The sequence below is a fragment of the Brassica oleracea genome, chromosome C3 (genome assembly GCF_000695525.1).
Source record: "Brassica oleracea var. oleracea cultivar TO1000 chromosome C3, BOL, whole genome shotgun sequence".
Lineage (NCBI taxonomy): Eukaryota > Viridiplantae > Streptophyta > Magnoliopsida > Brassicales > Brassicaceae > Brassica > Brassica oleracea.
In genome coordinates, this window is record NC_027750.1 from 30,021,383 (window position 1) to 30,039,728 (window position 18,346).

The window sequence follows — 18,346 nt, forward strand, 5'->3', positions numbered from 1 at the left end:
CCCCCCCCTTAATTTGATCCCTTAATTTGATGACATAAGTATCTCACATATTCATGTTTGACACACAAGTTGGACCTGGTTTTGTTAATTTCTATATTATATAAAATATCGTTGGAAAACTGATCAAACTCTGAATGAAATTAGCATCACTTGTCTCTAGTATCTGACTAGTCTCACTAAAAGACACTAATTTGAGGCAAACGATTAGTATACGTTACTTATAAAATTCAAAGGACAACGATATCTCCAAAATTAATCTGGATTTTGATTCTTTGACTAATATAGCTTCTCTTTTATTTCTTAACTTAGACCACTCATCGTTCTTTTTGATTAAAGAAACCAAGTCATTATCCAACAATACTATAATATCTCTCTGTAAATATCCATTTTAATAGTTAAGGAAAAAATTTATCCATTTTAATAGTCTATGTGTATATCCCTTTTAACAAACGAAACGTTGTAGTATATTTATTTTCTAAGCAACGACTATGACAATATCTAATTCGATATGGATGCTATGATCGTCTATCTAATTTTGCTTTCTCAAATCTTTAGAAATACCCCGGTCCATCAAAATTAAAGGATAATTTTTAGCCAAAAGAAAATCAGTGATAAGTCTAAGCAATAAATATATATGCAAGAAATATCATTTTGTCAGTTCTGAAAATGAAAACATTTAAAATAATCCTTTTAGCGATCCTAAACGCAGCAGACCATCGGGCCTACCTTTCCAAGTTTAGAAACCATCGAAATCAGTTGGAGATTTTTTTGGAGAATTCATAATTTCATAAATGCAAACCACAAGCCAGTTTAATGGGATATCTCGTTTAATTTTTTAATTATCTGATCTACTTCAAACATAACCACAGTCCCTTAAATATTAATAAATGATTTTTCTGCACAATTAATTCTTTAGTATTTTTGCTTTTGTTCTCATATAGTTCTTAACGTGTTCACATTACAAATTACAACTGTTCTAAACTTTAATATTGGACTATAGCTACTCCCAAGCCTTTCAATTTCGTTAAATTACTATAGTTGGTAATTTTCAAACTCGATCCAAATTTATGACTTCATTTTGGCTCTAGTCAAATTAAGGTACGTTTTAAATCGTTGTGTATGATCACATGTTTTTAAAATAGTAAAGAAGAAAAAGGGATAGAGAGATACTAGCTAACCTAGCTAGTCATTCGAAGCCTTGGAGCATGAGAACATGATTATCCACAGAAACTCATTAGAGTTTCTTAATGATTATTTAAGTATATAAATGTACCTTGTAAGTTTGTGTATAATAGGTAGAGCTCGATGTGCTCCTTGTATTGTTAAGAATTCTATATATAGCTTTACATAGTAAACCCTAATCCTATACAAGGGTATATTCGTATGTCTATATATGTTTTAACACACCCCCTCAGTCCGAGCGGGAGGTTCACGAACGCTCAGACTAGACTTGAACTCGAGGAAGAGTGGCGATGGGAGTCCTTTCGTGAAGATATCGGCATACTGCATCGAAGAAGGGACATGTAAGACCCGTACTTGTCCAAGTGCAACTTTCTCTCGGACAAAATGTATGTCAAGTTCAACATGTTTTGTCCGCTGGTGCTTCACCGGGTTCGTCGAGAGATACACGGCACTCACATTGTCGCAGTAAACAATGGTTGCACGGTGAAGTGGACACTTGAGCTCAAGGAGAAGATTCCGTAGCCATGTTGCTTCAGACACTCCATTGGCAACACCTCTATATTCGGCTTCAGCGCTAGATCTAGATATTGTGTTTTGACGCTTAGAGGACCATGAGATGAGTGTGTCACCCAGAAATACACAGTAGCCGGATGTGGATCTTCTAGTTGTTGGGCAACCAGCCCAATCTGCATCCGTGTAGACGATCAAACTTGTAGGAGCTGATCGGTTGAGTTGCAGACCATGCGATATTGTTCCTTTGACATACCGAAGAATGCGCTTCAGTGCGTTGAAGTGTGATTCCCGAGGGTCATGCATGAACAAACAGATTTGTTGGACTGCGAAGGAGATGTCAGGTCGAGTGAACGTGAGGTACTGCAGTGCTCCAGCGAGGCTGCGATAGAGCTTTGGATCCTGTTAGCTTTGGATCCTTAACAGGTGGTCCATCATCAGCTGCTAGTTTTGCTTTCGTGTCTACTGGTGTCAAACATGGGTTGCAGGCGCTCATGTTTGCTCGGTTGAGAATATGTGCGGCATAATTTTGTTGCTGCAGGAAGAGTCCAGAAGAGTTTGTCTTGACTGCAATACCGAGAAAGTAGTGAAGCTGCCCTAGGTCAGTCATCTCAAATTCGGAGCTCAGAGCTTGAACGATCTTGTTGACAAGCTGCTGAGATGATGATGTGAGGATTATATCATCTACATATAGGAGAAGATACGCCATATACGAGCCTCTGCAGAATATAAAGAGAGACACATCGCTGGAGCTCTGGATGAACCCAAGTTTGCGTACAAACTTAGCGAAACGATTGTACCATGCCTGTGGCGCTTGTTTGAGCCCATATAGTGATTTCTTGAGAAGGCAGACATGGTTAGGTCGTTTAGGATCAACAAACCCGGGCGGTTGATGCATATAAACTGTCTCTTCAAGATCGCCGTGTAAGAAGGCGTTTTTGACATCTAGTTGGTGAAGAGGCCAGTCCCGAGCAAGAGCAAGGTCCAACACCGTTCGTATTTTCGCAGGTTTCACAACTGGGCTAAATGTCTCATCACAGTCGACGCCTACTTCCTGTGATTTGCCATTTCCGACTAACCGTGCTTTGTGGCGAACAACGTTCCCTTCTGCATCAAATTTGTGCCTGTAAAGCCACATAGAACGAATCACTTTAGTAGCAACAAGCCGTGGTACTAAAGACCACGTTCCACTTTTAATTTGAGAGTCATATTCCATTTGCATGGCTGGATACCAATTAGGATCCTTTAACGCTTAAACATGGGAGGTAGGTAGGGGTGACAAAGCTGCTGTGTGGAGACACAATTGTACCCGTGGTTTGACTATGCCGCTTTTGCTTCGTGTCACCATAGGGTGAGTAGGCTGAGCAGGTGGCAGTGGAGCCGTTGGTGCTGTAGGCGTTTGTGTTGTTTCCATTGAGAGTCGTGGGATCAGTGGAGGTAGATCAAGTGGTAGAGGATCAAAGACAGCGACCGGAAACTCTGCTGTTGATGGAGCCAGAGGAAAGACCGTTTCGTCGAATGTAACATGTCGAGAGAAGATTATCTTTCTTGTTTTCAAGTCGAGGCACCTGTAGCCTCTATGATCTGATGGATATCCAAGGAAGGCACAATCAGATGCTCGTTGAGCGAGTTTGTGACGTGATGTTGCGTACAAGTTAGGGTAGCACATGCACCCAAATACTCGGAGGTGATGATATGTTGGTGCTCGAGCAAACAGAGTTGTGTACAGAACCTTGTCGCCAATTGACTTAGATGGAAGGATGTTGAGCAGGTGTGTGGCTGTAAGTAGCGCCTCAACCCAGAATTGCGGTGACATGTGCGCCTGGAAGAGCAGGGATCGTATGAGATTGTTGATCGTTCTTAACATCCGCTCAGCCCGCCCATTTTGTTGAGAGGTGTGCGGGCATGAGAAGCAAAGACTGGTGCCTTTAGACGCAAGATGATCCAGAAAGATACGATTGTTGTATTCGCCGCCGCTGTCGCATTGTAATGCTTTAATTGTACATTTGAATTGATTACGCACAAAAGCTGAAAAATGCAAGTACTTGGCAAACGTTTCACCCTTTTTCCGAAGAGGGTATGCCCAAACGAAGTTAGAAAAATGATCAAGAAAGATAACATAATATTTCATGCCCCCAAAACTTGAGACTGGAGATGTCCAAATATCTGAGTGCACAATGTCTAAAGCTGCAGAAACACTCGAAGTAGAAGATGTAAAAGGCAAGCAAACATGTTTTCCTAACTGACACGCATGACACAATGTTGTCAAGTCGGCCTTATTATAAGTAACAGAACCAGCGGAAGATAGAGAAGATAAAACTGAGTTTCCTGGGTGACCTAGACGATAATGCCAAATCAAAGCACTTGTTGTCGAAGCAGCTAATGCGAGTGGTGTGGCCTCGATCGTAGGAGTCACCGAGTACAACGGGCCCGAGCTATTTCATCGGAGCAGCTTGGTCTTGGTTTTCAGATCCTTTACACAAAAGCCATACGGGTCAAACTCAACTGAACAATGATTGTCAATGGTGAAACGTCGAACTGAAACAAGATTCTTAACAAAAGATGGACACAGCAACACACGGTTAAGATGAAGAGGATGATGTTTTGGACCAATGACCCCATTTCCAAGTTGTGTAACTCGTGAAAGGGATGCATTACCAACCATGACTAATGGATTGACACTCAAATTAAAAGTGGAACAAAGTGTACCTGGCTGAGCCGTTATGTGATTGGTTGCTCCTTAATCCATGTACCAAGTTGAGTCCATTGGGTTTTGTAGTGTCATTGTGTTGAACGCATTGGTGTGTGAACGTCTGAACTCCGTGTGCCACGGTTCTTGGTTGTGTGGCATAAGGACCAAGGATGCTGGTACGAGGAGGCGCATATTGGTGTTGTGGAGGGTAGTAAGCAGGAGGAGTTGACGGAGGGCCGTATTGCGGGTATGTCCATTGGGAAGGTCCATAGTTCCATGCTTGCGGTGGATAGTTGTATTGTTGATTCCACGAGTTTTAGTTGCGTCCACGGCCGCGATTGTGTCGTCCTCCTCGTCCCCTGTTTTTGTATCCTCTGCCTTGGTGTCCGTTGGATTGATTGTGTCGTTGTTGTTGGTCTTGATTAGAACTGTTGTACAACACAGTGGGCGCAGATGAGTTTTGAGTGTGCACAGGTTGAGGCTTAACTTGCTTTGCAAGTCACTTTTCTTCCATGTCAAGCATTGACTGAGCTTTGGCAAATGTTGGGAAAGGAGTTTGATGCTTGATAACGTTGATGATGTTATCATACTTCTCTGTCAATCCGTTGAGGAGGTATGCCACAAGAGTGCGTTCTGGAACCGGAGATTCGATGTTTACGAGTAGGTCGGAGGTTTTCTTGAGTTTTCTGCAATACTCGGTGAGATCAAGGTCTCCCATGGTTATTGTTCGTAGCTCATGATCCAGCTCAATAGCACCGACTTCTTTGTTGTCGCGAAACAAGTTCTCAATTGAGAGCCATAATTCTCGAGCTGTGCACTTGGTTTTGAGAACAGTATCAAGTATTGTTTCAGAGATTGTGCCATAAATACACATCTTAACGAGTCCGTCTCGTTCGCGCCACTGTTTCTCAGTTGTTTGTGTTGGAGAGGAGGAGCCGTCGATGTGATCCGCAACTCCAAACGTGAGACAGTGAGTCTCGAAAAGCTCTCTCCATGTATCATAGTTGAGCTTTTGGAGGTCAAGGATGATTGGGACATATGCCCGGATCTGTGTGATTCCAAAGGGTTTGTCATTACCCGTTAAAGCCATCGAGAAGAAAGAAGAATATGAAGTGAGGAGAAGGAAGAAGAAAGCGTAAGAGAAGAGAGGAGGAGAAAAGAAGACGTGAGGAGAAAGAAAGTTATTTGACGGCTAGGGTTAAACTCGCTCTGATACCATGTAAGTTTGTGTATAATAGGTAGAGCTCGATGTGCTCCTTGTATTATTAAGGACTCTATATATTGCTTTACATAGTAAACCCTAATCCTATACAAGGGTATATTCGCATGTCTATATATATGTTTTAACATACCTAAGTGGACTTAAGAACTCTAGTTAAGAAACTCTTCGATTTTGTGCCTCCAATGGTAGTTTTTTAATTAAAAGTTCTTATACAAAATTTACCAAACTTTTTTTTTAAAAGATAAAATTTATTTATTAAATAAAACATATTAAAAGATAATTTTCAACATAGATTTTAAAATAAAAACATAAAAGCAAAGATTAGTAATAAAAACATAAAAACAAAATGCGGGTTTAATAGAGAAGAAGAGAAAGAAGCATTCATCACACAGTTGCTATTATCCACACTAAAGCAATAAAAAAGAAAAAAAGAAGACTTGAAGAAGAGTAAAGTTTTGCAAAATTACCTCACCGAGTGTCGTCGGTAGTGGTTGCTGGAACTCTGAACTGGATGTGTTTTAGCCTGTGTTTTAGCCTATGCCACAACAACCTCAACCACCATTACATGACTAGCAAAAGAATAATCAATCAACAAATATTCTAGATGATCACAAACTCTTAAACTCTTAAACTAAAACAGCAACCGAACTTCAAGTATCACAAGGAGACAAATTCAGACCACTCTATACCCAACCAATCTTTACCAAAACTCTCTAACCAACCAATCTTTAACAGGACAAAGCATAATCAATCAACAAATATGACTTCAAACTGTACCGTTACTTTTGCTACAGTCTCTATTTCAGCCTTGAAAACACACAACAATAAACATCAAAATCTGAATGCAAATGATCTTAAACAAGTTCAAAACCTACTTGTTGATCAGCAACACTGCTGTTAAAGCTAGCTCCTCCATCCGATCCTATGCAAAGAAAACTTGAATGTTAATAGAAGATGTAAGCTACTGAAGTTAACAGACGAAAGTTTAGTCTTTCTTCTCAGAAGCTAACCTTCAGGCTGATCGTTTTCGGAGAATTCTTTCTCGAGAACTCTTTAGCGATAATCCCTTCACCGTTTCCCGAAGCCGTCGAGTTCACAATGTTTCCGTAGAAGCGCTCTCTGGTTTCCTCATGAGATCTCGCTGACAAAGTCGTACCAACTAAAAGGAGGAACGAGAATCCAATCACTGTGAATCTCCTCCTCACCATTGATATCTAACATTTGTAAATTCAGCGATATCAAAACCCTAATCAGGTCAATTTCATTCGATTTCAAGTTTGACTTTGAAAGAATCGAATTGAAGAGGAAGAAGACGTACAAAATGATGAAAGTGAGGAGAAGCGTGTGGATTGTGGTCATCAGAGATCATGGCGGCGTTGCGGCCAATACGTAAGGCACCGATACCTTGAGACTACAAGAGCGACTAGAAGTGGAAACCGTTGGGGGAAGAGGAGGGAATAATTCGACGACTGGTGAAGCTTTAAGAGCCTTTTCAATGGCGGAATAGAGATCTCGCGAAACAGAGGGTTCGCATGATGCTTCTGATTAACATAAACCTATCTTCGTCCACCGGAGAAGCAGAGAGGAGAAGGAGACGCCCACAGAAGATGAGAACACGAGAGAAAAGAAAAAAAATGAAACTTCATAATATGCTGACACGTGGTCTAAAAACCCCTCTTCAAAGCGGGCCTCAAAATCTCATATTAAGGATCGGTTACTCAAATATTAATGACTTTTGATTTAATTAAATCAGTGATTTTCTTTAGAAACCCTCTTAGAAACCTTGGATAATCATGGTCTGATTATCCACAGAAACTCATTTGTGTTTCTTAAGGATTATTTAAGTATATAAATGTACTTTAGTGGACTTAAGAACATTACTTAAGAAACTATTCAATTTTGTGCCTCCAATGGTAGTTTCTTAATTAAGGATTCTTAAAAAGAAAAAAAATCCTAACCACAACCTAACTCAAACAAGCATATTCAAACCAATCAAACAATCCTAACATTTTGACATGAATCTAACATATTTATTACCAAGGAAGAGTTGAAGAAGAATAAAGTTTTGGTCGATTACCTCAACTCTCAAACTCGGTGTAGTCACTGTCGGACATCTTAGTCTGCTACCACGCCTTCCCTGCTACCTTGATTGCCAAAGCATCCTCCTCTCAGATTAACATATTCAAACCACAGTTAAACTTCAACACCCGCTTCGCCGTCTTTGCATACGGGTTCAACTTCAACATCACATTCAACTTCAACATCACATTAAAAAAAGGGAAATGATTTAAACAATTAGTTTGGTCTAAAAACATATCCATTCTAATTTTGTCACTATATACCAAAAAGACAACATTTGAGATCACTTCAAAAGGATGCAACTTGCAAGCAAATTCAGAAAACGCATGCTTCCAAGTCTCAAAATGCAATACCTTTTTAGTCTTTGGCTACTGTTCCGAAATAAAAGCTTCCCCAGGAAACCATCCTGAACGAGACTTGAAAGTCAGTGTTCGATCTTGATGTAGTGGCTGGTCAGGAGTTTTGAGACTGAAATGTCTTCGAATGAATCAACTTCAAAGAGTTCTTTCAGACAATCCTAAAACCAAAGGATCAATAGCTTTAATGCATCTCTATAGTAACGATCTAGACTTCAAACTGCATCTAAGTCATGACGATAAACACGAGAGAATCCTAATGGATCAAGCAAACGAATGTTACTGTGTAAACGTTCAATGATTCCTAGCAGTGAACATGAACTCGACTGAAACTAACAGATTCTTCATGATTTCGATTTCTAACAAAATTTCAAAGAGATCTATAATCGAAGAAACACAAATCCAATTTTTCAGATCTAGTGAGACAAATTGGTTATCGAATCCAACGCGGAATCAAAAAAAAGTTCGAGAAGCGAGCTTAAGATTGAAGAGCTGAAAGCAAGCAGTAGAGATAAATAAAGAAGAGGTTTCGTAATCTCACCATGGCTGCTGGATCAAAACGCTGTCAGAGACAATTTCGGGTGAATGGTGACGGAGAGAAGACAGATGTTTTTCTCGATCTGAAGCTCAGCCACAACGGAGATGACGACCGGAGTTGAAGAGGGCGAGTCCGGTGCTGCTGGCCTGAAGACCAACTCAATCACCACCACGAGCCAAGCCTGAGTCGACAAGGATGAAGAAGACCCAAGGCGGAGGTGAGACGCGACGGCGAGCTGGTAATGGAGAAGCGACGACTCCAACAAGAACACAAGCGGATGCGGTGACGAAAGAAAAAAAAATAAAAAAAAAGAGAAAAAATGTGGTGGTGACACGTGGTTGAAAAACCAAGCTTAAAACCGGTCACCAAAATACCCCATTAAGGATCGATTACAACCCTTTTCTTTTGTTTTGATTTAATTAAATCACCAATTTTATTTAAGGATCCCATCAAGGATTCCCGATAATGATGGTCTTAGTAACACCCCTAGTAGCTTGATTCTTATAATAACCTCCTTTTTCAACTGATATATATGGCTTATATTTAATTTACTTAACGTTTCCCCTGAAATAGTTGTAATGTAAGTTAATTAAAACAATAATAAAGCTTATATGATGTTTTTGTAGTGAAAATTATGAATTCATGTGCGACAGATTTACAATAATCATTTTATTAATTAATTAATTTTGCCAATAATGTTTATATAAGTTATACCGAACACGTTTGGTTGAACCAAAATGCTAGACTGCTACTTTACATAACTGAAACTGAATTAGAATTACAATTTGGTACTTTTACTTTGGCATTATGGTTTTAGTTCTTTTGAGTCTTGTTTGGCCTAAAACTTTGATTTGATAAACAGTTTTTGTTAACTAAATATTAAGTTTATTAAAAAGTCTCGTTTGGAAATGGAAAAATGGGTTTTGTCAAAAGATATTTCTTAAATCATTGTAATGCAAAGGTCCATCTTGTTGGTAGGTCGAATTAGTATTTTTGGATAACACTTCCTTCCGTTTAATTTAGTCGTCACAAAAGTAATGAGAATTTCGTTTTGCATTATGTATTTGTGGCCTCTAGCATATGTAAGTTATATAAAATAAAATACCAAAATGGTTTGATTAATAAAAGGCTCTAGTTGGTGTCCGTAAAGACAAATACTCTTTAATACCTTACATTATATATATAGAAGCTTTTGTGTGTATTTTTTCAAGAGCACAAACACGTTCAAAATATTGAATACTGAGAGAGACTCATAACAGAAAGAGAAGAGAGATGAACAACCGGCACAAACAGATTGACTCCGGTTCTGGCTCCGGAGATAACCGCCGGATGTACGACTGTGACATCTGCATGAGAGGCTTCACGAGTCCTCAAGCCCTCGGTGGTCACAGAAACATCCACCGTAAGGAACGTGAAAGAAACCTCTCCTCGTCCTCTTCATCTTCTCACTCATTTCCATTTTCTATGCCATCATCCCGAAACTACACAAACCCTAATTACAACAACCCACCTCCATATTTTCCAACAAATGAGTCATACCATCATCAAACTTTTCAGCCAACAATTAACCCTAGCTACAACGCACAACGCTTTGGAACAACACCATCATCCGGAGGAGGAAACTATGCCCAAGGGGAGTTTCTTGATCTCGATTTGAGCTTACGGCTCGGATCCGTCAACGTCGGTAACGACTCTCACCGGAGCCTACCGGATGCTGAAGATTCTAAGCCTGATCAAGATGATGATCTTGATCTTGATCTTCGACTTGGAGGTCATCAACATCACTAAGTATCTACGGTTTCTCTGACCTTTAATTCACGTAACTAAATACAGTTTATATTGCGCTGAAGTTGATCGCCTTATAATGCATGCATGATGTTTATAATTGTGTTTTAATGTATAGTTAATGTGTTGATCTGTGGATAAAGTGTGTTTGAGTGATGTTTTTTTTATCATTTAACGTTGTTTGAAGCTTAGTTTGTATTCAAGACTATATTACTTCTTGGATAACTTTATATGATTTGTAGATCTATAGATCAAATAGGTTTGAGCAGTGTTTATGAAGTATGGGTTTGTATAATTCAAGATTATTATTCTCTTGAATAATATAAAGCATATATAGGTTTGTGTAACGTTCTTATTTTGTTATCCTATATGAATTATGTTTGTATAGTGTAAGACTATTATTCTCATCAAATGTTCAAACAAAAAAAAAGACTATTATTCTCTTGATCAACTGTTATAACTTGAAAATGTTGTTATTATTTAAAGCTGTACCGTATATATGAAGTTTGGGTTTATATAATTCAATACATTAATATCTTGGAAAGTAAATATATATATATTGATGATTACAAATTTTCTTTGACTACAAATTTCTCTTAGAGAAACTAGTGTGAATGTATCCGAATTGCAATGGAATAAACATTAGATGCGTTTTAATCATCGGTTGGTGATGGTAATAAATTATACCATTAGGAAAGAAATTCAAATATAGAAACTACATTCTTGCAGGCCCATGTGAGCTGATATGAAGTATAGCCTTGATGTTTAAACGAAATTATGATTGTAAAGATGCATGTGATAGTCAGTCTATATAGGCATAGTGCTAAGAAATAAATAAGGGATGAAGAAAGTCAAATATTGGTTTAAAAGCAGGTTTCACACTGCCCAGGTATAGATATCAAGGATCCTCTCATTAACTACCTTAATATTATCATACGATAGTTATGAAACTTAGTTTACGTAACTAGATTAACCAAAAAAAAGAACTAGATTAACCTAGAATGTTTCTCTCATGATGAATACGTTTGTGTAAAATTAACTTACCAAGGGTTTACTTTCAGCAGAACTCAAAAGAGAAGAATCTCCAATTTATCATATTCTCTCTAAGATTCCTACCTTGAGTAACCTTTTTTTGTTTTGTATCTTGAGTAACCTTTTGCGACTTCTTTCATCTCTCTATCCGTATCTTGAGTATCCTTTTGCGACTTCTTTCATCTCTCTATCCGTTAACGCTTATAGAACTTTTTAAAATACTTTTTACCTTTGTTTGCCAAACCATTTGAAATTTTCGATTTTGAAAACATTCAGTAAACATAGATTTTGTTTTGAAACAATAGATTATCACGCTGCAAGCCAAAATATCACATCTCTTGATCTAGCACTCCACCATAATGAGATACTCTGGATTTATTATCAAGCTGCATGCAAAAATATCTATTGATAAATCCAAAAAATCTATATATATCCTGAAGAATTCCTCAGGCCAGAGTACTGAACAACGGATCACCCAGTAGTTCAGAAGAAACTTTTGAGATGGTTTACGAAATCTTTAGGTTAATATTATTTTTATAGTCTCTGCACCGTCGTCATGTAGAGCTTTTTGCATGAACTTGTAATATTTAACAGACTGGCCCAGCTTAACGAGTTTGATTAAACAAAAAGGAATCCAGTTTTAAATGTGATTTTCCTTAAACTAAAAGGTATCCGTTAACTTTCTTTCATACAAATTCTTCAAAACTATTCATGTAACGAAAGTTAACGTTCTGGTTATATTTGTTTGGGAGAAACGTTTTTTAAGCATTTGTTATAGTAAATTTACATTTTTTATTGATTGAGAAATTGCCAACGACTTTACTCTTACCGGAGAGAAAACTTTGAACTCTACTCCGATAATTTTCTCTGTTTTTAGATTTCTACTTTTTCCAGACTCGGCCCTAAAATTTTATCGGCTGGAAACTGAAAACAAAAATTTTAGGCTTAGTGAACCAAGGTATTTAAAAGTAGTAAACCGCTTAGCTAGTGGATTTTCCTTAAAAATAAGCCTAATATCACTTATTTTCAAAAAACGAAAAAAAGTACTTGCTCATATTGTTTGGCATCAACATTTCATGGCCCATCAAGACAATGTGATATATTATTTTGTACCTAAAACTATTACTGAAAAGTTTGCACCATGTTTAAACCGTTTTCTGTTATACCCCCTTTTTATTTGGCACTTATAACCCCTGTTCTAAAACTCGGCCGCCTAGCCGTCTAGGCGTTACGCGTCATTTTTCCGCCCCGATTTATGCCAAATCGGTTTAAAAAATCGGATATTCGATTTTTTTTTCCGCCTAGACCGCCTAAATGACCGCCTAGCCGCCTAAATGACCGCCTAGCCGCCTAATCTATTTTTTTATTTATTTTTTATTTTTTATTTTTTTATTTTTTTATTTTTTTTATTTTTAGTGATATTTTTATTTATTTATTTGATCTAAAATTTTATAAATATCATTTATATTCATAATTTTGATGAAAATTATACTATATTAAGTTTATATATTCTATTTGTGTGTTTTATACAATCTTAAACATGAAAATGTATTAATGTTATACACAATTAAAGATTAACATGTTTTATAACATAGTAAACCATCTAAAAATTCCGCCCCGCATAATTTCTGATTATTCTCCGATTTTCTCTTTAGGCGCTAGGCCCAACCCGACCGCCCGACTAGCGCCTAGCGCGTTCCCGAACGGGGCTTATAACATTGAATTTGTACACATAAGCGCCAGCCAGGTCTGGAAACTTATTTCGGCCTATTTGCTTCAGCAACCTCAAGTTATGGGTCTGATCTCCTTCTCTGATTCAGTTGGGTCGAGTGGGCCAAGTAACTTACGTCAAAAGAGAAAAGGAAAGTTGCGATTTCTTTATCAATTCAGTTGAAGTAAGGGAAGCAAGGAATCTCTTGGAAACTAAAGATATAGTTGTTAGATATACAATCCTGTGACACCGGCTAAACAATTCGATACCAAAACATCAGGAAGCATAGTACTTCCTATGTTTCTTATTAAGTGTATTTTAGCATTTTTTATCTTGTTACATAGAAAGTTTCGTTCTACGATTCTAATATAATTTATACTTATTTTTAGTTCAATATTAATTGTAAAATACATTGATTTAATAAATGAATGTATTTATTTAAAATTTTATTGGTTAAATAGATAACATTAATAAAAACATAAATACATTCCAATCAATTTTTAATATGTGAAAAAAAGTCTAAATGTCACTTTTTGTGAAACTGAGGATATCGAAGACTATCATTCCTTTTTTTAACCGGTGGCTGGTATCCTTTTGACACTAATAAAGTCGTAGAGCATCTTGGAAATAGTGTCCGGATTTGAACTTGTTAACTTTGAGGTGAATTAGAACCTTTAAAAAGATACAAAGAATGATTGATACCAGGTTTGAAAAATCTCTTTCACAACTCTCGTTTTTAAAACAAATGTTAAATTAATTCAAAAAGAAAACTGCTTCACAAGATATGTGACTCTGCTTCACAACGTTTACTATCAAGAAACGGTTTCACTGAGGATTGTTGTGTGTGCTGCTTCATTTTCAATCTCAACATAAGAGAAACTTAGGAACAACGTCCTGATTAAGAACAAAGTGATAACTAAGAAGACACAAACTTCTCCCGATTGTTTTCACACATTTTAATAAAACACATTAAATTTGCATAATTTTTTGTGATTATCTTTTTCTTATAATTTTAAACCCATAAAAATCTAATAAATGCAATTAAGTTTTTTGAAGTTTGCAATTAGTTAATGAAATATGCATTGAAAATGCAAAAAAAATAAAATTCTTTTTGAAACAATTTTTTTCTTTAGAATATGTAATTTTATGAAGGGAGAATTTGCGAGATGTCTAAGATTGCAAAAGAAATTAAGTGCATGTCATTAATTTTGACATAATGTAATAACTAACATTTATGCCATTTATTATTCGGTTCTATCCTTTTTTCCTGTAATCATCCAGTGACTTTGTGTTGTTAGAGATGATGTGGCCAAAAAAATATATGGTGAATAAGATACTTAAATATGATGTCAACAAAATGAGATGTGGCTAAAATTTAGTGCACACTATTGACAACGACAGTGTCAAAGTCATCCATATCATTGTTTTTTTATCTTTAATTAGTAAATCTATACTGTAATTATCAATAAATTATAAACCAAATATAATCTATAACTGTTTTACTATATACTCCCTCCGTTTCTAATTATAAGTAGTTTTGCTTAAAAACACGAATATTTAGAAAATTGTTATTTAAAAGAATATATCATTTAACCAATTAATTCAACCAATTATTAAAAACCTAACATTATTTCATTGGTCACACAATATCCAATAAATGAAAAAGATGCATTGAAATATGTAAACTACTTATATTGTGAAACAAACTATTTTTGCTAAAACTACTTACATTTAGAAACGGGAGGAGTATTTAAAATTTATCAGCCATAGTATGAAACATATATATTAAATCTTACCCACCCACTTAAATATTAAACCCTAGACAAACCCCCTAGTTACTAAATCTAAACCCAAATATAATCTTAACCATATGTTGCGAGTGTACAATTCTATCTCCGTGACATAGTACAACACCCAAGATGCGGTAAGAACTATACATAATAAACCCACCCAAAATCGCTGACTACTTTACCCAAACCCCTACTTAGTAAATCTAAACTCTAACCAGGAATCTATAAACTCAAATACAATCTATAAACTATTTTTCAGTATTAGACAATCTAAACCCTAACAAAGAACCTATAACATGGCAAATTATTACATATTTAAGAAATAGTATACAACTATTGTCTCAAATAGTATAGAAATATTGTCACAAATTGACTTTGTAAATGCTTTAGAGAAGTTTTGATCATTACGAATAAACTAATATAGTATAGTACACTAATATAAGGGTTTATATGCTATCTAACCAAATTTGACTACTATACCCACCCACTTAAATATTAAACCCTAGACAAACTCCCTAGTTACTAAATCTAAACCCAAATAACTGAACTATAAACTCAAATAGAATCTATATAATATACTGCAAATTTTCTCAACGTAGACGGCATCGTATGGAACCTTTATGAATAGTATATAATGACTGACTCACACCCAACTTTAAATATTAAACTCTAAACTGTTATCACTAAACCAAAAACTCAACCCTCACCTTCTAAATACTAAACCCTAAATCTTAATCACAAAATCCTAAACCATACCACCTATTTAAATATTAAACCCTAAACGAACTCCCTAGTTACTAAATCTAAACCCAAATATAATCTTAACCGTAGGTTGTGAGTGTACAATTTTATCTCAGTGACATAGTACAACACCCAAAATGCGGTAAGAACTATACATAATTAAACCACCCAAAATTGCTGACTACTATACCTAAACTCCTACTTAGTAAATCTAAACCCTAACCAGGAACCTATAAACCCAAATACAATCTATAAACTGTTTTATAATATTACACAAACTAAACCCTAATTATGAACTTATAACTGGCAGATTATTACATATATAAGAAATATGATAGAACTATTGTCTCGAGTAGTATAAAATTATTGTCTCAAATTGACTTTGTAAATGTTTTAGAGAAGTTTTGATCATTGCGAATAAACTAATATAGTATTTCTATAGTATAGTACACTAATATAAGGGTTTATTTGCTCTCTAACCAAATTTGGTTTTAATCATTACACATAAACCAATATATTATGAATTGCATATTAAAATCAATCACACAAAATGACAGAGAAAAGAACTATCAAATTTGAAGACATGACAAATTATTACATTTTAAAAAATAGTATAGAAATATGTCTCAAATAGTACGGTACATGTATATAAAGCTACATTAAAGAATCGATACTATACTATTTTTCATCGAATATAGTATAGACGGCGAGTTCATCTTCTTCAATTCATTTTTTTTACAGGCTGATACACATTCACTTGAATCGCCGTCATTATTCTTCACCACCATATAGAGATCATCTTCATCTCCTCTCTCTTTTTCGACACGGCGACACTTTTACCGATCCGCCGTCATTATTCTTCACCACTATATATGTAAAGCATCATGGATATAACCCTGATGCGATAATCTCAATCTCATTTGCAAGATTCAAAAACGAAAACATAGTATGAAAGCAAAAGCATGATTATGAAACTGAAAATCAATGAGTTAAGAGAAGGAAAAAAATAAATGAAAGAGTTGGTGTGTCTATTCACCGTGTACGCCTTAAGTCTCTTATTTACCACAATTGGTTGTCCTTCTTGTGAGAAAAAATCAATTCCAGAATAAATCTGGTAAGAAGACTTTCATCTTTTGCAAAGTTATCAAAATAAATTACATATGAAAGTGTATGTTTTTCAAAAGGCTACAAGTTATGTTTCAGTATTATTATTATTAAATTAGTTTTTTTTTTACAGGTTTCACCGGTTACATGCGAGGGGCAATATGACAATACTATATACAAGAGGCAAATTGTACAGGTGAGTTAGGAGTTTTAGATAGTGAATGAATTATAATTTATTTAAAGGTCGTTCATCCCCGTTTTCTTTAAGGAAATGGGGAGAGTACAGATCTTATAAACAGCTTCTTTCATGGCGTTAGAAAACATAAACATTCTTATTTAATAATCTTTTTATTTTTCATCTATACGGAAATCGCGTTGTTCCAACCACACAATAATAAAAACAAAAGGCGTAAATCTGGACCGTTTGATCTACTACGCAGAACCTAAAAAGAAAGGAAACTGTACTTTCTGAACCGTTGGATCTAAAAACAATAGTTCTAAACCGGTACGAACGGTGGAACAAACGTCGATGATGGCTCATAACAAAACGGCGCCGCCGGATGCTGCCACGTCTTGAAAACCGGTGCAACCGTCGCAGTAACAGCTTTCGTCTGATTCTCAACCGGCGGTTGGTTGACCGGTGATTCTGGGGAAAGAGCTAACGGCGAGAGGAGAGGGATAGCAGTTGTCCAGTTATTCGCGGGAGCCGGAACGATGTTTAACGACGACTGGGATGCCGCTGAGTTCCGGAATCTGAGCTGCGGCCTGGTCTCTCCATCGTCGTTGACATAAAACGTGAATCCCTCAGGTCTTCAAGAAGAATAACTAAGCGATTTGGAACCGAAGCTAAAATGAGATTTGTTGCTGTCCCAAAAAATCTGATAGAGAAGATGTGAGCCTAAAGATTCGTGTGTGTGTGTTTATATATACTGTATAGTTCAAACAAACAAAAGCGTGTACATGTGTTATGCATATAGTTGGGGTCAAAGATAGAGAGGAATTAGCTGGATCGAACAATACACTAGTATTCATTTGTTTTTGTTATTACTATAACCTATTTGGATAATTCATATAATCTGATAAACGGACCTAGATTTTATGAATTATGATTTGCTACTCAAAAGTCTAAAAACTAGTATCAGTAATATTTCTCGGGGGTTGTTTCCCATTTTTCCATAAACTAAAAAAAGGAAAAGCGATAATTAGGATGAAAATAGGACAATATTCTAATACACCCTACAAACTCTGTGAAAATTTCTTAAATACCCCACTTATAATATATCAATTCTTTTCATTTATTTTTAAATTGAAAACATGGCTAACTACAAAAATACCCTTAATGAATTTGCTTATCTACAGATCCAACCTAAGTTACCCCATCCGATCCAAGCCCAATCTGGTCTAACCCGGGTACCTTCCTCCCCTTAACACGTGTTCTATTCCTCATCCTCGTCCTCATCAATCTCTCAAAAAACATATTTCATACATGTCAAAAAGTATTTAATTAATATTATATTTACAGTTAATAAGTATCCAATGTAGTATTAATATTACTTTGTTTATATTAATATTTTTACAAATTTCAACATTTATTAGTAACTAGT

At 36.1% G+C, this 18,346-nt stretch overlaps 2 protein-coding genes across 2 annotated transcripts; one reads left to right on the forward strand and one right to left on the reverse strand.

Annotated features, from left to right (window-relative positions):
• Positions 1–9,851: 9,851 nt before the first annotated feature.
• On the forward strand, positions 9,852–10,367 carry LOC106334328 (transcriptional regulator SUPERMAN). Its single transcript, XM_013772629.1, has one exon. It carries the CDS (start codon positions 9,852–9,854, stop codon positions 10,365–10,367), a length of 516 nt encoding a protein of 171 aa, XP_013628083.1.
• A 6,693-nt stretch (positions 10,368–17,060) lies between these two features.
• LOC106332406 (uncharacterized protein At4g14450, chloroplastic) lies at positions 17,061–17,755 on the reverse strand. The gene is given in 2 exon segments (XM_013770869.1): positions 17,061–17,466; positions 17,469–17,755. Coding segments are annotated over 2 exon segments (291 nt in total). The 5' UTR covers positions 17,533–17,755; the 3' UTR covers positions 17,061–17,239.
• Between the last annotated feature and the right edge of the window lie 591 nt (positions 17,756–18,346).